This window comes from Cyclopterus lumpus, chromosome 9 (assembly GCF_009769545.1).
Source record: "Cyclopterus lumpus isolate fCycLum1 chromosome 9, fCycLum1.pri, whole genome shotgun sequence".
NCBI classification, from domain to species: Eukaryota; Metazoa; Chordata; class Actinopteri; order Perciformes; family Cyclopteridae; genus Cyclopterus; species Cyclopterus lumpus.
In genome coordinates this window covers 22,890,297-22,912,458 of record NC_046974.1, presented here as the reverse complement: position 1 = coordinate 22,912,458, position 22,162 = coordinate 22,890,297, and the positions used below count along the sequence as shown (strand labels likewise).

General features: G+C 41.7%; 2 protein-coding genes across 3 annotated transcripts; one reads left to right on the top strand and one right to left on the bottom strand.

Moving 5' to 3' along the window:
• Positions 1–896: 896 nt before the first annotated feature.
• ap3s1 (adaptor related protein complex 3 subunit sigma 1) lies at positions 897–11,220 on the bottom strand. Of its 2 annotated transcripts, none has more exons than XM_034541932.1 (6): positions 10,892–11,220; positions 7,867–7,958; positions 7,179–7,290; positions 6,733–6,804; positions 5,724–5,831; positions 897–1,726 (listed from the first exon to the last, which is right to left on the bottom strand). In XM_034541932.1, exons 1-6 carry the CDS (start codon positions 10,958–10,960, stop codon positions 1,598–1,600), a joined length of 582 nt encoding a protein of 193 aa, XP_034397823.1. In that variant the 5' UTR covers positions 10,961–11,220; the 3' UTR covers positions 897–1,597. The 2 variants fall into 2 exon arrangements, with proteins under 2 accessions (XP_034397823.1, XP_034397822.1); XM_034541931.1 differs by having other exon boundaries at positions 7,785–7,958; positions 10,892–11,217.
• Positions 11,221–12,719: 1,499 nt separating this feature from the next.
• On the top strand, positions 12,720–17,226 carry cdo1 (cysteine dioxygenase, type I). Its single transcript, XM_034541677.1, has 5 exons — positions 12,720–12,965; positions 13,901–13,978; positions 14,534–14,691; positions 15,469–15,638; positions 16,513–17,226. Exons 1-5 carry the CDS (start codon positions 12,796–12,798, stop codon positions 16,540–16,542), a joined length of 606 nt encoding a protein of 201 aa, XP_034397568.1. The 5' UTR covers positions 12,720–12,795; the 3' UTR covers positions 16,543–17,226.
• Positions 17,227–22,162: the final 4,936 nt, after the last annotated feature.

Here is a 22,162-nt window from a genome sequence, read left to right as displayed (position 1 = left end):
GTCCAACCCTACCAGACATCTCAGTACATGTATGACTTTTATACACTTAACGTGGGCTTTCCATGTTAGTCTTTTGTCAAAAAAAACTCCTAAAAAACGAAATTACTCTACTTCTAAATTATTTCCATACAGATTCCGCAAAATAATTCGTTGCACCGTAGTTTGTATAAAAGCTGCGCACGACAAAGCTTCTGCTACGAGTCACTACGGAAAAAGCGATGGACAAACAGTGCCGGCATCAAATGCGCGACAGCAGAAGCTTCATTGCTACCAATTATTATGCTACCAGGCTAGCTTTTGGTGTCACCTGGTAGATTACTATTATAGTACTACATCCTATCGAGTAAGCATGTCTGGTGTGCCAAATTTTTTTTTTAAATTCCACCACGGCTTACTAGTATTACTTTCTGATAGATTAGCCTTGATAAAGGGCTCATTTCATAATTCATGCATTTGTTATGGTTAATACATTTATTAATGCCTTATAGGTCTGTGGCGCCATTAAGACAAACTATGGTTTGACAGGTATTACGCCTTTCTTTTTTGTGTGTGTGTATATATATATATATATGCGCAGTCATTCATAAAGGGCAAATCAAGTCTGCAACAGTAAGTGTTTATAAGGTGTTAACAAAGATGGTATGCATTCTCCAAGAATGTGTGGAAATGGAGACCTAAACCTAAAACGTATTCTTAATAACTGCTTCCTAACAGATGTACAAAGGCATAGGGTAATGTTTTATTAACCATTAATACAGTCATCAGTGGAGCATCATCACCAGGGACAACGTAATGACATGCTGCACCTACGGACATGTCATTACAGTAAGTCAAGTATATTTGACACATTGAAAATATAAGATAAGCGTAATAATCAAATAAGGCAAACACCAAGGTTGCGTTTCGACAGTTTATTATGTTGAAAAAGGAAAGAAAAAAAGAAAAAAAAAGTCATGCACAAATTAAAATTAAGAGAAATATTTGATAAGACATGATAAAATATTTTGCGTACAAATAAGACAATAGAAAATCATGTCAGCATATATATTTCCATATTTCTGTCACACAGCATATCTGTAATACAATAATATTCTTTGCACTGATTTTACAAATGAGCTGTAATGCATGACCGTCAATACTGTGGCCGACCCGTTTTGATTTGGTCCTCGAAATAGTTTCCTCCATTGATTGAGTGGAATACCCACACCAATGAGACTGTCCCACAACGTCACTACCTGCCACGCTCTCTCCGAGTAAACACTTGTCAGTGAAATCATTTCAGTTACAAAACTGACACAGATCTGTACTGTAGCAGCTGAACATCAAGGGCAAACCTCCATCGAGGCAGAAGGAATGTACCACAAATAAATAAATACTTCATTTTTTCTTCATACAGATAGCACAAACTAAATACGTAAAACGTTTCTTCTGTAGCAGGAGAGAGGGGGAAAAAAAACACCAAAACAAGGAGTGTCAAATCAAACGGTACCTTCAATCTGTGTAGTTTTGATAAAAGTTGGTAATTTGAGGTTTTGGTATACAGATTGCATCGCGGTAAACATTGGCTCACATCTGCAGCTTCACGATGTCGCTGCCACTACTTGAAGGAGGGTAAATTTGGCACTTTGATGCTGATGTCACCAATGTTGATGTTTCTGGGCATTTCCGGCAGGTTCATGTTCTTTACAGCTGACACGGCACGAGCCGGCGCTCCTGCAATACCGGCCTGTACACACACACGGAGAGTTGATAAGATACAAATCAGTTAATAAAAAAAGAAATGTTAAACACACACACGACAACACATTGAACAGTGGACATTGAACACACACACACACACACTGTGCTAAACAAAGTACTAGACGTAAAAGAAAAAAAAGAAAGAAACAGTCAACCGCTGACAAAATGCAAAAGCACTGACAGCTACAAAGACAGACAACGTGTGCAAATGTACATTCAGATGCCTTCATAGCTTCATATGCACATGCATCAGTTGGTTCTATAATGACTTACATCACAACCAGAGCCAATTATGAATCAACTGTGAGGACACATTGCACTAGACCATTCGCTAAGTTTTGAAGTACTGAGCGGTACTGGACATTCATCAAATGGACAAAAGGCAGCATTGCTTGGAAAGTGAACCCACCGGACTCTCGAAGACCGATAAGGGCAAAAATGGAAGGAGAGAACTGGGTAAAGCAGAAAAAAAATGGATTTGGATGTGAAGACGGAAATGATGTTTGGATAGATAGGTATGTATAGAAGTCAAATTTTGGGGGGAAAAAAAGCATGTCAACATGATATTAGCCATAACAATACAGGTGTCACTGATCTTCTAGTGGGTTGAATTACTTCTGGAGAAGACTACAGATTACTGTAAATATCTAAATACATATTAGTGAGTGGAGGAACAAGAATGTTGTGCCGTTTACACATCTATTGTGTGAACTACTGATGACATGAGCCTGTTAGTACTGAACTACAATGGGAAATCTATTCTCAGGGACAGAGGGGGGGCACTTCACTCTAACACAATGAATCTCAATGCAAAACCGTTAAGGAGCAATTAAGCGTTTTCAAAAAGGAAAAGCATCAACGCTTCTTTTGGAACAATAAAAAATTTAAAAAAGTGTGTGATGAGTGAATGATTCAATGTTGTTGTCTCAAGCGTGTGCAGACATTAGAGAGTCACTGCGATTAGAGATCCCCCTGACTGAATCTTCAGTGGGCAGACCCAAAAATGACCCATGAGGGTTTAAAGCCACCACAGAGAGCTGCGCGTTCTCTCTGCCGCCGTTCAAACGAGCGGCCTCGTGAATCATTTAGCGATAGGACGCGCAGAAGCTATGTCTGGAATGTGGAGTCATCCACTTTGCTCGTTTTCACAAGGTTATTTCAGTGGAGCATTCCTCCTTCTGCCAAGAATCAAGGAGACTTGTGTTAGAGGGAAAGACGACCGAGGCGTTAACCGGGAGGAATGCTGATCGAGCACATGGGCTCAGTATTCAGGAGTCAGGCTCTCCAAGATATATATATTTTTTCCCCTCACAGCGGGGTAGCCTGGAGACCCACTGTGCAAGTCCATGATAGTTGGTTGTTAATCAAATGCTGGGTGACTAATATGTGCAGGAATAGCAACACCAGCTGTGTAACACACAACAATGGCTCGATTCTCTGGTCTTTGTACGTTAGGATTATGGAACGCATCTTTTGCCTGTGAGAGATACCGGTGCAAAAGAAAAGCGGGAAGGTCGACAGTAGAGGGTTTTAATTGTTGGTTTAAGGCAAACTATACGTGTGGTTTAGAAGGGGAGGCCTCAAAGGAATAAGTCATCATTTGGTGTGATGTGCGTATCTGCTTTTTAGCTTAGAGTTAAATGAGAAACTTCATACCACTTGTGGCGCTACGGTAACAGTTACAGCTAGCTCATCTTAGCTTAGCACAAAGGCTGGAGAAAACAGACAGACTGGCTCTGTCCAAACATGTGCAGACAAATCCACCTACGAGCACAACAATTAACAGGTTATATCTTTGTTCAACCTGTACAAATACAACAATGTTGCCATTCCACCAGGAGTTATGTGTCAGCATTCTTTGTCAGGACCAGGAATTTACAGTTTCCACTGGTTTAGTTCCCAGCAACTGGCCCCAGCCAACAGATTGTCCTGCACATAACACCCGATATGTAGTTACATATCTACCATATATTCTCATGCAACTAAGCTAACTAGCTGCAAGCTGTAGCTACATATATGCAATCTACCATATCTTCTAATATCCTTAAGATAACTAGCTGCAAGCTGTCGCTACATATCTGCAATCTACCATAGATTCTAATATACTTAAGCTAATTAGCTACATATCGACCATATCTTCTCATCTAACTGCAAGAAAGCAAAAAAACATATTTCCCAATTTTACATGCTATAGCCGTAAAACAAGACATTAAATAAGTATTATATGTTCTTTAAAAAAATAAAAAATAAAATAAATATATATTTGGATTTCTTGATACTACAGTGGGTGGGCAATATAGTAGTGAGACATAAGGACCTGACATTATGTGCAATGCACCGATACAAACTACAGCATCAGAAATTAGCAGAGTTGAACAACAATCTCTAACAGCAGCTCAACATTAATAGACCGCATTATTCTGTCGGGTGTTTCTATTATCCGCCACCTGTACATTCACCGGTGGCAAAACATTTTTGGGTCTGCCATGAAAGATTCGTACTGTATGTTAGTGAAGTCAGTTTGCTATTACATGGAGGGCCTTTGGGTGAGACTTAAGGTGAGGAAGGGATCAACTTCAGTTAAGATTACAGTACTTGGTTGTAAATTTAGCAGTACCTGTGTCTACCTGTCCTGCCTGGTAGACTGAAAGATAAACGTCTGTAAAGAGAGAGAAGAATGGAAAGAACTAGACAGGGTCAGGAAAAAGAGGAATGAGGAATGTTAAAGCAGATTAAAGTAATTACAGTTTATCTCCACAGGAAAAAAAGTGATAGGACCTATCGTAGACCACATCTTTAAAACCAAAAATGATCTGAAGCTTTGCCCACAATCAGTCTTATCGTCAGAAATACAGATAATAATTGAGAAAGTTTGATGGGAAAAAACACGAATGATACTTAAGCAGTCTTTCTTTGCCAGTCTGGAAGTGGAACAGCTCATTCCTTGTTCCCCCAGACACTGCCCTCTAAAAGGACAAAGTCATTTTGAATTAGCATCAGTGTGAAAAACACACACTGCGGTCTAGGGTAGGTCCAAGAGGGAAGGACGGAGCAGCTCTGATGATTGTAGAACAGTCAAGGACTCTGCTTACAGAACATCAATCAAAAAAAGAAGATTCTGTGTCATTGAAAGCACATAATGCAGGTCAGCCAGTTAAAACCTGACAATGTAACCCTTCCCTACCTTGTTAATACAACAAATGTGTATAACTTTGTGTTTGCATTTCTCATTGCAAAAATAAAAAAGAAAAGGACTCCAAGAACATTGCCTCAATTTTGAGACGTCATCGCAGTGCTTTGCAAGTAATTTAAAAAACAAAGCCGGTTAAGCTTGAGGACCTTCGGAGTCTAAAATCCGCATTAGGCAAAACAGAAATGATTTCATGAAATTGTCTCTGGCTGTCTGTCGGATTAAAACGTTCAAATAAGTAAACAAAGGATTATCTGCTCGCAGAAGCTGGATGGAAAGCAAAGCAATGTCCTTGCAAAGAGCAGATATCCAAGCAAGGACACTGGCTTATAGATGTGACAACAAAAAAGACACTGGGAAAAACATTTACTTCCAAGAATAAATTAAATGGACATTCTCTTCTTGAATAAGAATAAGAATAAGAACAAGAAGAAGCCTACAACCAGCCTGTTTTCACGAAGATATGACAAATATGATTCAATGGTCACAAATTCTGGATAGGCACTGGACAATGGTACAGTTACGTTTCCGTAGCAAATGACATGAGTCTTGACTTAAGGTGAGAGCAGTGTAGCAGGGAGGGGAGAGGCCGCAAAAAAGATTATTTAAAAAGTAATAAAAAGGAGCACAAACACTCGAGGAGGAGGTCACTGGAGAGGAGCATGCAGGTTGCAGCACACACACACACACACACACGCCTGCATCCCGTGCATGCTAGCGGTAGCGGCAGAGAGTACCGGTCGGTGGAATCGAGTCGCAGTGCACACGGCGGACGGGGCAGTGACAGGCTTACCTCAGACTTCTCCATCTTGTTCTGGGAATCCACCTGCGTGATGATTTCGTTCATGTTGGTCTCCAGCACCATCCCGCCCATCACCATCTCCGCCAGAATGTTGTGGACCTGGGGGGAAAAAAGTTAAGCTCGGGGATCATGTCTTTTTGTTATTAAACAGGCATTGCTTTCACAGTGAGTCAACCGTTCTGACTTAGTTTTAAGTGTTTAATATATAATTATATGCAAGTATATACATTTTAGTATATTAAGTATATATATATATATATATATATATATATATATATATATATATATATATGATATGATAATAGTAAAACACAATTGTAATGCTATAGACATACATTTTATAGCATTACAATTGTGTTTTACTGTTATCATACTCATAATCTATTTAGATACCAGCCTGTAGTTCTGGGTGCCCCCAGCAGGAATATGTCACATGTATGTACTACATTATAGCATGTTATAAAACATGTACCAAATGTCCTATCCTGCTTATGAATGTTAAATGAGGAATTGTTTTTCTATAGAGTAGAAATAGTACAAATGGTACTGGATTTTGCGTGAACCCAGGTGACAGTTAAATTGCTTATTTTGTCCGAGCAGCATAAAACCCAATAATATTCAGTTCACAGAGGACAAAAAAAAAGCAGAAAATCCTCCTGACAACGAGGATGTTTGCCATTTGTGCTTGAAGAATTACTAAAACCACAAATCAATTATCAAAAGAGTTGCTGATTAATGAATTAAATCAATATATGTATGTATTCAAGTTTCTTGTAAGAAGTCGCTGTAAAAACACTGCATCATTGACCAGACATGACTGACGATTGCTCAACCACAAAATCTGGGAAGTCCCTGAAAATCTGTCAATGTCACAGCGGTTAATCTGTGACAGCATAAGCCGCAAGTCATCAGATAAGTGTGCCACTTAGGGGGCAATAAAAACAGCTTTATTAATAAGCATCACAACAAAGAGGTAAACTGTCACAAGAGCATGACCTACCTTGTCGACATGGAAAATTAAGTCGAGCTCACAGACGTTCTCAAAGCATTTGTCCAGCGTTTCCACAAATACCTGAAAAATAGAAGGAATTTAATGTCAAACCGGAATCGGAGCCTCGCGGTCCTGTGCCCCCCCCCCCCCCGCACGACACGTCACGTCTCTCCAAAAATACCATCACTCCTAAGAGATCATTGTGTGAGATTGTCCCAATCAGCATGTTAATTCTTGAGTTGTGGCACCAAAAGTGTTTTGTGAGGTGACCTTTGGCCATCAAATTCTAAATGGGTTCAACTTGAGTGTCAGTCAACGTTTGTGCCAAATAAGGCGTTCCTGATGAGATATCAGGTTAATGGCTGGCACTAAACACTTGTTATGGATTGCAACACAAAAACAAATCAAGAAAGACACCGAAAGTGTAACAGACACACATTCTTTCAGCTTTTTACCTGGATCAAGTCTAAAATCCCTAGCTCACTCTCCGAGGAGTCCACGCAAAACACAAAGTACAGTGTGGCGTAGTGTCTGTAGATCAGCCTGTAGTCCGATCCTCCAATCAACCTGAAACACAGCGGGGGGCGGGACAAGTGAACATCACACCCGTCCCGAGGGGACTACATTACACGTAGGTCAATCACAGACAATCATGCCATGAACATGTTGTGACCGGATGTGTTCAGCTATGCGTCAACACATACTTAAAAAGACAGGACATAGAAACATCGGAAGATATGAAAAATTCATGCTTATCCAGGCGGCTGGTTTGACCTCAATGACTGTGGAAATGTGGTAACACTGCCTAATCCTGTGTAATCACACAAAAGGGAAATGAGAATAAAAGGGAGTATTTTGGTGGACGTAGTCAATCTGTAGTTGCACACTATAATAAAAAAGGTTTAACCATTTCACCACAAACAAGTGCAAGAGAGAAAAGAGCGAGCGCCGTCCTTTCGGGAGGTAAAGCGACGCCTACTTCTGCTCGTCATTCGTGAATAATGGATGAACTTTGACAAAAACACTGTCCCTACCGCCGCCGCTTGTTCATAAAGCTTTACCTTCTCAGCACGAAGATGATTAACTCGAGTGTTTTACTTCTGTTCGCATTTCGAACACACAGCCCCCCAATCCCAAGCTTACATTCCACCTTCGAGGAAGTTACAGACGTTCTCATCTCTTTTCGAGACCAGGTGGAAGGTTTCCCTGATGATCTGTTGCTCCGTGTCTTCACTCTGCAGGAGGAAAAACAGAGTGTGTCAACAGAAAAACTATAAGCAAAGAGGAGCTGCTGAATAATGTGCCGTTTGCTTCCACTGAGCCATTTCGTTTGCGCCTAAGCAGAAGGCAGAAGACACACACACACACACACACACACACACACACACACACACACACACACACACACACACACACACACACACACACACACACACACACACACACACACACACACACACACACACACACACACACACACACACACACACACACACACACACACACACACACACACACACACACACACACACACACACACACACACACACACACACACACACACACACACATCCTAACTGTTGTGGACGTGTGAATTGAAGCATGTTTATGCATGAGTGTTTGTCTGATCTATGTTCTATGCGTGCATGTGGATTGTGTGATGCAGCGGCTTGGAGCCCAAGACAAATTTCCCCACGGGAGGCGGGACAATAAAGTATATCTTATCGTGTTTTTAGGAATAAAATGTTCTATGAATTGGGCTAAGCTTTTTTCTGATACTTATACTTATTTTATTTTTTACAACTTTTCATTGTGCAACCCTGTGTTGTAAAACAATATCTGAAACCTTGAAGAATACCCGTCAGAACATAGATAGGAATGACGCTGGGAAAATTGGTGTATGCAAGTCCTGCTAAACAGGCGTCCCTAGCAGTCTGAGAAGAAAAGAAACTACACATTTTTGCAAAACACTATGGAGGAATAGGTTTTTCTGTTTAGTTCAACTCAACAGGTCATTTACTTATATGTATTTTTTTTAATATCTTTTCAATTTGAGAGAGAGACCAGCTTGCAGCTGGCTGGAAGGCCGTGTCAATCATGTGACTTGGAGCATGGGACTAGCAGCGATAAGGCACTCACAGATTAATGATACAGCAGCTTTGTTTTTTAGAACTTCTCGTGAAGATGTTTCTGATGCCAAGGGGCCTCCAATAACAGGGGAACCGTGTCACTTGCCGTGCACTCTGAGATTCTTGAATCAAGAGTGCCTTACAAATAGAATGTATTATTATTAAATATTGGATTAAATTGTGCAAGTTCATAATTTAACTTGCTGTTGAAAACAGTTTTCAGAGCTACCAGAATGTGTGAAAGAGTATACCCTGCCAGCCAGTAAGCAGACACCTCGGCTTCTAATATAACAGATGGTGTCTACACGGGCCGCTTATAATCCAGTCACGTTCAATGCATCCTCCTGATTCTCCATAAGTAGATATTAAACCATGCTGGATGAAACAACACTGCTCAGACCATTTCTAAGTGCAGGGAATGTGCATGTAGTTTTTTTTGTTTGTTAATTAATCCATTCATGTATAAAACAATTGTGACAAATTCCAGTCACTGTTGTCTGTCCGAAGTCTGGACCAGAAACCATTCGATTCAAATTGATGAATGCATTTCTTTGCCTTATAAATGATATATATACACACACACACACACACACACACACACAATGTTGGTGGGCCTTTTCACAGTATTCTAACATGGTATAAACTAACTGATTGAGGAAATACTCAGACGATGAATTGATTGAAAAGATATTCATCCTACTCACATACACCCAGTGGTGAATGAAGTATTAATGTCTTGTAGTTCAGAATAAAGTAGCAATATCGTAGTGTAAAGGTACTACTACAAGTTGTTGTTGTTGTGAAAGTATTGCATTCAAAACTAAAATACTAGCTTCAAAATAGAGTTATCTTGACCTTTAATAACACATCATAATTTATATCTGTTGATTTTGTACAACACGTATTCATCTTCATCTGCAAAGATACGAGTAACTTGAGTTGTGAAATAAATGTGCAGTACAAAATACAAAATTCCCTCTGAATTGTAGTTGTGTAAAAGTATAAAGTAGCAGTAAATGGAAATACTCAAGTTAAGTAGGAGTACTTTAGGTTTGAACTTCAGTTCAGTACACAGAGAAACCTCAAACCTCACACTTTATTTTATTGTTTTACATTACATTACATGTCATTTAGCTGACGCTTTTATCCAAAGCGACTTACAATAAGTGCATTAAACCATGAGTCCAAACTCAGAACAACAAGAATCAAGCAAGTACAATTTCGTGTTAAAAACTACAGAGTACTATCCGTAAGTGCCATTTAAGTGCTACTAAAGTGCTAAACAACAAAGTGCTATCGGTAAGGGGACATCCACACGTTTTACATCCAATGGTTCACACAGTTGCCAATTAAATCAAGATGCTACGTCACCATGCTATTGTGGCACCAATATTAAAGAATGGGCATACAGCCAACCGTGAGATATAAATCCAATTATGAGAACAAGCCAGCGCAGCCTGCCCGACAACGAATATTACATCACCCGTTAGCCGCTAACCGCTCGGAGTTTCAGAGCAGGTGAACTTCCCTCCGACTTAATGAGGGCTAATTGAAGCGGCGAAAGGCCGCTTGGCGAGCGCACGAGACTCTCACGAGGGCGTCATCAAAGTCATGTGACACAAACAAGAATGGCCTCACGTCGCTGCACGTTACGCGAGACATTTGGGGCACAGTCCTGTTCGCACAGGCTCCACCGGGAATGCGATAGCTTCGCCTCGGCTCGCGTGCGTTTAATTATTCAGAATGTTAAAAAGGACAGCAGGGCTCAGACTGATATCTTATACACCTGGGGGGGGGGGTTTGAAACAACCGCACGGCACATCACGGGGCGCGTGCGAAGTAGCCTAAACACACCTTCCCATTCAAACAGTGTGCGACAACATGACATTCACGCATTGTTGTTAAAAGGTATAGCTACATCCGCCTTGCTTTGCTTTAGGACAAACACAATACGAAGTATCTTATTTTTGTATTCACTTCCGCCTGTCACAACCTCTACGAACAATACAAAATATGCAAAGAATGGACACGTTACTCACATAATGCTCGTAGAATTTAGAAAGCCTCGGTTTCCCATGGTTGTTGAATATTAAAATGGCTTTTATCATGACTGTAGCTGAGTGCGAGGAGGCGGGGGGACAGAAAGGGGGTCAGTCTGCGGAAGACTGTCGACTGTCAACTCCCGTGAACCCAGATCCAACTGAGGGTGCAGTGCGAAATCCCGTCTCGATTTATGGATAATACGGGATATCTTCGAGCTCCGCACTGCTACTCCTCCATCGTCTCTTTACGGAAATATTCCACGTCAAAGGACGAGCTCTCCTCCTCCTCCTCCTCCTCCTCCTGCTGCTGCTACAGAAGCCGCGACGGTTCAAACCGAGCCTCCGTCCGGCGCTGTGAACTGCAGAGAGGAAAGGTGTTTAAATATTACTGATAAGAGAAATACGTGGATCATCCGTGCAGTGGTTTGGATTTGACTGGGTCTTTCTCTCAATTTCTTGCGTTTTATCAAATATGTATTAATTCAATTGTCCGTATTTATGTTTTTATTAGGTCTTACGAATATGATTTATGCAACGATATTATTGTTGTTTAAGTGGAAATTAGTTGTGACCCCTAAAGTGTGAAATTAAAAAAAATAATAGAAAAACAACAATTATATCATCATCATTTAATATCCCCTGTGATACTGAATGTATAGCCTCGGTTTGACTTTTAGCCACAAGGTGGAGCCTCAGCAACATCTGATGTTGATGATATATCAACACCTGCAGTGATATATATTTCTGAGCGTGCAGGAACAAAACCCTTTATTTACATCTGCACCAGTAGGACCCACAGTAACACGTCAATCAAATGCTGTGGAAGCTTCCACTGACATGACGCATGTATGGCCTGTGTATTTATGTGGAGGAATCCGATGCATACATAAGAGTGGTTTATGATTTAGTGGCAGACACTCGGCTCCAAGGACAAGCCAATAACTGGGATATTTATCCCTTTTTGTGTTTCTATACGTGACTTTCTCATTTAACTGAACTGATTGAATCAGTAGAGCTGTTTAACAGCAATGGTTCACTCACACCCTGCACCTTTAATGGTATAATCTTGTTTTGACAAGAAGTGAGGCGATAATAGGGCCAAATGCCTTTTTGAATCAAGCAAAGCATCTGCAGTGTTAACAAATCACTTTCCCTTTGTCCATTGTCTTGTGTGTTCGGTTTATATTTTTGATATGACATCATTCTTGTTTCTCCCCCGCACACTTTTCTTTTCCATCTCCACTTTGTTTGTGAGCCTCACACACGCACACACACACACACGCACACACACATGCACACACACGCACGCACACACACACACACACACACACACACACACACACCTTGGGCAGTGTTGTGACAGAGTTTCTGGAGAAGAGGGGGCCACAAAACAACACAAATCGGGGCTGGACATCCATTGTTGGAGAAATGGCTCAGGGAGAAAGAGAGAGGAGGAGGGGTGGGGGGGGCTCTGTGTTTGTGGCAACGTGGTGGAATTGGACTCAGAGAGGATTAGTCCAAGTTGCTGATGAGTGAAGCGACTGCATATGTTTTTGAGTGGAAACATGCGAAATAAGAAACTAATATATAGAACATGTGTTATTTCTATTGAGCGAGTGTGATGAAGATGCAGCTGCGTTCATTCCGTCGGCAATATTGCATTATGCGCGCATGATAAAAAATAAAAGAAAAAAGAAAGTGTATTTAAAATAGACTGCGTGGTGCAGGGCGTCCACCTTCTCCCATAATGGTACAGTCCGAGGCCAGCTCGCCCCTAAATTGCAGCGCCAGCCTATAAAAAGTAAACGACTCGCGGAGAGTTGGTACAAGAGGAACCTGTTGTTTTTGGTTGAGGAGAACTATCTGAAGCAGAAGCTCCCCTCCCCCTCCTCCGCAGAGAGATGGAGCACACCGAGGTGGTTAAGCCAGAGACTCTGGACGACCTGATACAAACCCTGCACAAAATCTTCGAGAGCGACTCCATCAATGTTGAGGAGGTCCAAGACATTATGGAAGCATACGAGACCAACCCTCAGGAGTGGATGAAGTATGCCAAGTTTGACCAGTACAGGTAAAAAAACAACTTTTGTTGCTGCTCTAGAAAAGCAAACTTCCCTTGAAATAAGTTAGCAAATTGAGTGCATTTGTTACATTGATACAATCAGTTGAAAATGTTTATAATTTTTTAAAAAACTAAATGCAGTTTCCATACAAAATAATGACTTTGCTCGCCTCTTATTCAAAATAAGGAAAGGAGGAAAAAAACCAAATTCCCGTGACTGGAGGCATTGAGCTGATAGCCTCAAAAAAACCACTTTATCCTTGATGTTTTATCTCCTCGCGACAACATATGGGCGCTCCATTCAGACGCGTTTCAAAGGCCACAGTGTTTTGATTAGCGAGGGGGTGTCCACGGAGGGAGGGTGAAATCCAATCAATACCGAGAACGGGCGCACTCACACCGCGAAGGGAGCTGCAGCTGCCTCGGGAGTATTTGGAGACCGGAGCAGGAACTCAAATACCAATACTTCCAGGCCGAAGTTATCTGTGTGGTCATAACAGTATCAGCAATGACCCCCCTTTGTTGTCTGTTCCACCCCCTCTAGCCTCCCCTACCCCCTCCCCTGGGGTCCAGATGCATTTTTATTCAGGTGACAGAGTGTTTAACAATATAGGTGATGCATTACGAAGTAATACCACAATAGGGTCACCGTGTGGGATAGTGGAGTTTGCTCGATATGTGAAATTATATTATCTTGGTGCTCACATTGATAGTGTGTCCGAAAACGATTCTACATTATTGGAATTCAGTAGCACGGGTCGTCCCCCCCCCCCCCCCCCCCCCCCCCCCCCCCATCATTTCAAATTAACATTTCCAGAACATTTAATTAACATTTTGTGACAACGGTTCACCTCTGGTCTCCTTTGATACCTTCTCTAATGTGCCGGATGTCTCCCTGTTTGTGTTTTCTTTGTTGTTTTTTTAGCATATCTTCTCTCTTGCAGGTACACGAGGAACTTGGTTGACGAGGGCAACGGGAAGTTCAACCTCATGATTCTGTGCTGGGGAGAAGGCCACGGCAGGTGAGTCGGTTTGTCTCAGAGATCACATGCTAATCAAAACTCATTATGGCTGTTGCATAAAGCTATTACTACTTATCTCCCGTGGCGATTCAAGTCAATAGAGATAAGAGAGTCCTGTGTTCTACAGACAGGAAGGTTATGCAAATGTTATTTGATAATATCCGTCGCTTGTCTCACTATGTCAGCAAATGCCGCCTGAACACCTGAAGCAAACTTCTGTGGAAAAGTAAAGATCCAGTTTCTTCTCATGATAATATCTGTGTCTTCATAGGATTGATTAGATAGTGTCTGACGAGCAGATAGCACAAACAGTTAGGATTAATGGTTACAAACATGTCTGTAGCGACCGGACAACTGAAATTACTTGAATTATGCAATTGTTACGGCTCATTACTCACAAGAGGAACAGTCTGAATGTCATGAAGAAGAAGAAGAAAAAACGGTCTCCACTTGTTACCAGAATCCCACAATTTGAAATTACAATGTTGCTTTTTGGTCACAAAGAGGACGGTGATTCTGACACGGTGTCCTTGTGCGTTTCCGTACGATTTGCAGCAGCATTCACGACCACACAGACTCCCATTGCTTCATGAAGCTGCTGCAGGGTCAGCTGAAGGAGACGCTGTTCCACTGGCCGGAGAGTAAATCACAAGGGCCCATGGTCCAGAAGTCACAGAGGATTCTCCAGGAGAACACGGTCGCTTACATTAACGGTGAGGAACCGGACTGTGTGCGGATCGTTTCTTTGCATCTGCTTCAGACATGTATATGCATCTAGCTTGTAAAGGGCTGGTGTGGGTCAGTGGTTAGCAGGTCCGTCTTTCAATAAGAGGATCAGCCGTTCAATCCCCGCCTCCGCTATCCCTAGTCGATGTATCCTTAAGACACTTAACCCCGAATTGCTAACCCCGACGCCGCAAGTTAGTCCCGTTGGCAACAAGGGGCGTTTCCATTGGGTTTTTGGATTATCTCACAAAATAATCTCTCCGCGATATGAAAAAACATTTATGTTTTGTTCCGCCAGATAACTTTCACAGATGATTTTTGAAGCGCTAATGCAGCTGTCAGAAGTTTAAAAAGCTAACATTTTAAAGCCTCAAAACTCGCACAAGGGCTATTTACATTACTAATTAAAACATTTCATACCTTAGAACACAACTTTAAAATCTCCTGAGCTTGTGGCAACCACAGACAAGGCAACATCCATTTAAAGAACACATTGACTTCAAAACAAAGGAATCAGAATAGCAGAACGGCAAACTTATCTCCAGGTTTCATTCCTGCCGCTCTCTGTGTTCATGAGATACATATTATCTCTGAAACAATCGGGACCGTGTGTGTCAGTGTTTACAGCGCAGAGTGATACCAGAGGTATTTCCTCAAAGCCATCAGAGGCCCGGTGTGATGTCTGCTCTCTCCTTTCACAGCATTCCAGTGGTAACGGCTGTCTTAATGTATGTTTTGCCTGTTGGTGCGTTTGCACATTTCAGACTCCCTTGGCCTGCATCGGGTGGAAAACGGCAGCCACACAGAGTGCGCAGTCAGTTTGCACCTGTACAGTCCGCCTTTCCAGGCCTGCCAGACCTTTGACCAGCGGACGGGGCACAAGAACACTGTGAAGATGACTTTCAGCAGCAAATACGGAGAGAAGACTCCAATTGTAAGGGACCTTTTTGTTTTTATGGCTTTGATTGAAGAGTGCTTCTTGGTCTTTGGACACCCACACCTTGTCAAACTCTGTTGGTGGAAATTATGATTGTGGGACGTGAAACCCAAATATATGTGATATTCTGGCAATATGCGCTGTACAAAAAACCCTGAAAGCCTCAATATATAAATTACCACCACACGAAGGGGTGCTTACAGACTACCCCCCCCCCCCCCACCCTTATTAGCAGGAAGTGGGAGGTTTTTATAGTGTCTTGGTACTCTCATTAGACACGACCTATGAGCAATTAAAGCAGCACCCTTCGTAGTTGTAAGGATTTAATAGAAAGTTTCCATTTGCTCTCCATCACATGTGTTTCCAGTTGCTGCCGCTTCGGCAAAAATTGCTGCTTTGGCAAGGCGAGAAAATGTCGTCGCAGGATGAACTTTTCAGATATTGCGTTACCTTTTTGACGTTGGAGTCCAAAGCGCTGCACGTTATGAAATGAGAACCGCAGACGAGCGAAAATAGCACACAGATGTGAAAACAAGAGACAGCGGCCTTATCGGGAAATATACAGGTTGTATAAGCACACCTTGACCATCACACTGTTATTGGATTGCAACACCAAACAGAGGAAGGAGATAAGATAAGATAAGCAGAAGTTAACTCGCTATACGCCCCGCGCTCTCGACAGCGGTCCAAGGCTGTTGTGGTTTTTGAGACTGACGAGCGATTAGCTGCCGTATCACATTGGAAACCCTGAGGTCCGAATTGAGAACCTGCCTTTGAATAACCCTGTTTTAGCTGGCGCGCACTGAAAGGCAAAGGGATAAGTGTAATTCAGTGACTAACGACCTGACCCCTTGCTCTGTTTTTCCCTCAGGAATCTACAATCTCACAAGAGAACAACTAACGGTCACCAAAGGAGGCTCCCGGGTGACGAAGGCAGTTGCATTAAAAAAAAATGACAATGTTGTGAGGTTGAATCAAGGGGAAACTGCTGGGGGAAGCGAAATGTGGACCCGCTATGACTAAGCAACCCATTTAGAAATCAGGAGCAGGCCGGTTCAAAAGGACATCCCAGTAATTAGAATGGCTTTATCGCTTGCCCAGTGTGAGCTCGGCAAATACTGATGAGCACAGGACGAATGCATGAATAGGCTCGGACATGGATTGAATCTGCCTTTTGTTTGCTGGGCCTGAGGAGACCCTTCCCCAATAACAACATTCCTGTTTATCCACCAACCTGTGTAACCACACTTTTGTAAAGTTATGGCCCATAGTCTGAGAGTAGAGCTTGAGCATTTAACAAACAAAAAAAGGAGGGGGGGAGGGGGGTATTGCTGTTATAGTGTTAAACATTTTTATATCTCAAGAAAAGAAAAGTCAAAGTTATGCAATCAACTGTTTTGTTATCGATGGAGCACTTTTATAGCTGTATTTTACTGTCAATTCATGCCACTCAAAAAATTGTCTTAACACCTGTTGGAAATCGTAACAGTGTAACATCGTTTGCATAACTCAATGACAAAAAAAAAAAAGAAAAGTTAGTTCCTTTTGCATTTGGAAAAAAAGAAAATGTAAAGCTTTAGAGGTGTGTGTGTGTGTGTTTTTTTTTTTTTTTTTTTTTTTTTTTTAAAGTTGTAATTTATTTGCAGGAGAGTACTGAAGAGGACGAGAGAGAGTGTTTAAATCGGCAAGCCTCTGTTACTCCTGAATGTATTCATACTCTGACCAAGATACTTTCTTTTTGTGTTACTAGCAGACAACGTGTTTAGATGAAACCCAAACCTTTTCTCAGGATTTTGGCATATTCTAATTTCTAATTGTAGCTGTGTATATATATATATATATATATATATATATATATATATATATATATATATATATATATATATATATATGTACACACACAGTGCGTATTGCTTTCAAAAGGATTTCCGTGACGCAGCAAAGGATAACTCTGGCCATAACTGTAGACTATTAAACATTACCCTTTCACAGAACTTCATGTTGTGTTGTCTTCATTTATCTGCGTGTCTCATACTGTGTGCAACGAGCACATGACATGCACACAGCTCGTTTTTGCAAAATGCATGCATGCATACATGTGGGGCTTTTTGTGGGGGTTGCTGGGTGTTAATAATAATAATAATAATGCATTTAATTTATATAGCGCTTTTCATAATACTCAAAACGTAACGTTAACGTACACATTTGATAGCTTCAGCACCTCTCTCTGAAAAATAAATAATACTAAAACATTTAAAAAATATATATGTACCAAGTTTCTCATATCCAGCGAGACTGTTATGGCCACACCGGAGAGCAGGTGACACTGTATGAGGCGAAAGACACATGATTCAGTTCTGTTTTATGCCGTTTGTTTAGTGTGGAAAAAACAAAAGGGAAAATGCATGGTGTAGTCTGATAAAATAAATAAATAGGCGAGCCAAAGTAGCTGCAAGTGGACTGGGAAGTTAATGAAATTAAGTCAGCAGTAACATGCAGCCCCCCCCACACACACAAAAAAAAGGACAGCTTGGTCACACAAACACATGTCATGAGTCACATTTCGCCACTATTTGCCTTCGCTCTGTGTGAGCGAAGGCAAATAGTGGGTGCTATTAAATAAATCTCTTCAGGTCAACCCGCGGGATGTCCTGCCGGTCGGTGTTACGCAACGCCTCGATTGCCCCAGAAATGCACCTGTTTTATGACGATGTGCCAGTCAGTATGGGCTCACCCAGGAGACCTTCACCCTGAGGCGGCGACGAGCATGGATATTTGTCCCGTCCATGCACTGATAGGGGTGCTTATCGGAGACATCTTGCTACACCCTTTTATAAAGCTGCATTATTGATCCCAAATCAATACAATGGTGTGATGGCTGGGGCCTGGTTAGGCTCAGCTGCAGGGGGGGGAGCGGGGAGTTGCTCAGGGAACAGGTGCTGGGAAGAGGCTTAATTAGCCTCAGCTGCAGTGGATCAGGGGTAGTGGGTCTTGCCCCTATAGCAGGTGTGTTGGAGATGGAGCATGAGACCGGCAGAGCAGAGACCTGAATAAAGGATATTGCCAAACGTTACACACAGTGTACTCATTCCTTGGTTCTGGGGGGGGGGGGAAGAAACCCGGGGATGGTAACAGGAGTTGTTACAAATGTGACTGGCTGGCCTGCACTACCACACAGGCAGAACTTCTCCTCAACCCCTGCAGGCAGCTGGGGAAAGTAAAACCAGCAAAATACCTCCATGACAACCAAGCCTATAACTTGAAAACAGATTTACTACACTGTCGCAGGATCCTAAAGCTGATGAACTGGATAAGCAGCTATCTTCTCAAAACAGGATAAGAACTGAGAGTAAATGTGCTCATAAAAGGCCGCAGGAAAAGCTACTGACTGGGCCTGAGACTCTGATTGTTGGTGACTATGCTATAAAAGATGTCAGAATGATGCAGCAAGAATACCAAAATAATTTTCGACGGATATGGTCTCCAACTTAAGAGAAAAGATCTTGGACATCGTGGCTGACTATCCCACGGTTAAAAACTGACCATTCAGTAAATTTGATCAACAATCTTTACCTTTTCTGGGAGCGCAGATATCTTTTTAAGGCAGATGGAGTTTGCCTGAACGAGTCAGGGGTAAAACTGTTTACCTCTAACCTATTTTTCTTCCTGCGTCACCAGTCTGTTCCCACTGCCAAGGACAGGAGACAACAGGAGTCTAAACCAGAGATAACCACCCCAGCAGAGCTGTAGAGACCTCACGGAAAGGATGCCCCCCACCGTCTAAGGAGAGCCAAGAGGAGGAGTCTCCAACCTCAACATTAAGGAGTTTACTGAACTGCTGTCTATAATCTGTATATATTTTGATTGTGTTGTCACTGTTAGCGATTTTTAATATCCATGTTGATAATCCCCAGGACAGAGGGTCTATAGAACTATGAGGTGTCCTTGATAACTATGATCTGACTCAGCATGTAACATGTCCCACCCACAACAAGGGGCACTCTCTAGACCTCATCATCACCAAAGGTCTGAACATGTACGGTTGCTGTAACTGATGTTGCACTGTCTGATCATTTCTGTGTTTTCTTTGAGAGTGCAATCTCCCTGCATACAATTTCATTCAATCAACCAAAGAAGACATTATACAACATCTGAAAACATCGTCCTGCTGCTTGGATATTCTCCCAACACACTTAAAATATTTCACACTGCATGACCACTGATCTTTTACAAATTGTAAACACATCCCTTCTCTCAGGTGTTTTCCCACAAGCCCTAAAAACTGAAGTTATTAAACCACTCTTAAAAAAGGCTAGTTTAGAGCCCGAAATAATGAAGAATTATAGGCCAATATTAAGTAAAATAATGGAAAAATGGGTTTTTCAACAGCTGAACAACTTTGTTGCCGAAAATAACTGTTTTGATGTCTTCCAGTCCGGCTTTCGTCAGCACCACAGTACTGAAACTGCTCATGTTAAGGTTTTCAACGACATCCACTTAAACACAGACAGTGGCAACACTTCAGTCTTAGTATTACTAGATCTCTGTACTGCATTCGACACGGTCGACCATGACTTACTACTAGACAGACGTGTGGTGTTCCCCAAGGTTCAATACTGGGGCCTCTTCTGTTCAACATCTACATGCTTCCACTGGCTCAGATTATGAAAAACAACAAAGTGTGTTATCATAATTATGCTGACGACACACAAATCTACATAACTATATCACCAGGGGACTATTAATCCCATACAAGGGCTAGCTAAATGCATTGAAGAAATCAACAACTGGATATGCCAGAATTGTCTTCAATTAAATAAAGATAAAACAGAAGTCATTGCTTTTGGTCCCAAGGATGAACGATCGAAGGTCAGCGCTCAGCTTCAATCACTGATGTCAAAAACCACAAACCAAGCCAGAAATCCAGGTGTAGTTATGGATTCAGACCTTAACCTGAACAACCATATCAAGATAATTACAAAATCAGCTTACTATCACCTGAAGAATATATCAAGGATTAGAGGACTTATGTCTCTAACATAATTTGGAGTAACTTGTCTTCAGTAGACTTGACTACTGTAACGGTGCGTTCACAGGCCTCTGTAAAAAGTCAATCAGAACGCTGCAGCTCGAGTCCTCACTAAGACCAGGAAAGTGGATCATATCACTCCAGTTGTCTTTGCACTGGCTTCCTGTCCAACACAGAATTGACTTTAAAATCCTGCTTCTGCTTTCTAAAGCACTAAATGGTTTAGGGCCTAAATACATTTGTGATCTGCTGCTACCTTATGAACCACCCCTCAAGTCGCCTGGGACTGGTCTACTTCCTGTTCCAAGAGTCAGAACCAAACATGGAGAAGCAGCATTCAGCTTTTCTGCTCCACATATCTGGAACAAAGTCCCTGAAAGTTACAGGTCTGCAGAGACCCTCAGAGACCCTCAGAGACCCTCAGCTCCTCTAACTCCAGATTGAAGACTTTTCTGTTTGCTGTTGCCTTTAATTGAACCAGATTCAAGGATATCAATCAATTTCTGCATCTCACTACTGCATTGCAACTTTTATTCTATTTCTTGCTTTTTGACTTTTAAATGTTTTAATGAATGTTCTTAATTGTTTTTCTTTTGCATTATGTTTTGATGCTTTTAATGGTTTTATGTGAAGGACTTTGAATTACCTTGTTGTTAAAAATGTGCTCTACAAATAAACTTGCCTTGCCTTGATGCCTTTCAATTATTCGCTGCTGTCTGACCGGCGCCACCGGGGACTCTACGCAGTCAGACACACAGAACACACGCACAGTGCAAGCACCATTTGAACAGCAGGGCACTTTGAACAAACCAGATTGTGCGTCATTTTCTCGGTGTAGACCTCATTGGGGTGATAGCAACTGTTGACCCAGATAGGAAGTAGCCACTGTTTGTCCACCGGAAACATTTGGATGCGTGTCAGTTTTCATGAGGGGTTTCATTTGTTGTGTCACTTTTGTCCCAATGGGCTCTGCCAAATTGCAGTGTGGAACTTAAAGAGCACCACACCCCGGGTTTAAAAAAACGGTACTCAAGAGCTTCCTCAGTGTTTCCCACAAAATGTCAATGTGTCTTAAATTAACTTTGTTATGTCACTGTCTCTTAACTTTTAGTTTCTTTTAACTTTTGTTTGTAACTATCTGTTTCTTATGCTGCTGCCTGTCTTGGCCAGGTCACCCTCGAAAAAGAGATTTTTAATCTCAATGGGACTCACCTGGTTAAATAAAGGTTTAAAAAAAATAATTTAAAAAATCCAGCCCAGTCACTTTCCTTTGGAATTTTATTTGAATTGTATTTATTTTTTACTGGCAAACGCTGAAACTTTGTGTTACAGCAACACAAGACATTTCATCAAACTGTACAAAGCCAACTTTGTCTTTTTCTTTTTTCTCCTTGCAAAAGTTGCACGGTCACGCATTAAATTGGTTAAATGCATATTTTAAAAAGCATAATGACATGTTGTGCCTCACCTACATTTAACAAGAGCGGGGTTA

Bases quoted from the DNA above. Each gene is read 5' to 3' on its own strand.
- ap3s1 (XM_034541931.1), bottom strand. From the start codon at position 10,929: ATGGGAAACCGAGGCTTTCTAAATTCTACGAGCATTAT. The intron at 7,959-10,891 runs GTGAGTAACGTG...TTCCTCCTGCAG, and splicing joins CTAAATTCTACGAGCATTAT to AGTGAAGACACGGAGCAACA. The intron at 6,805-7,178 runs GTAAAAAGCTGA...TCTATTTTTCAG, and splicing joins GGATTTTAGACTTGATCCAG to GTATTTGTGGAAACGCTGGA.
- cdo1 (XM_034541677.1), top strand. From the start codon at position 12,796: ATGGAGCACACCGAGGTGGTTAAGCCAGAGACTCTGGACGACCTGATA. The intron at 12,966-13,900 runs GTAAAAAAACAA...TCTCTCTTGCAG, and splicing joins GCCAAGTTTGACCAGTACAG to GTACACGAGGAACTTGGTTG. The intron at 13,979-14,533 runs GTGAGTCGGTTT...TACGATTTGCAG, and splicing joins TGGGGAGAAGGCCACGGCAG to CAGCATTCACGACCACACAG.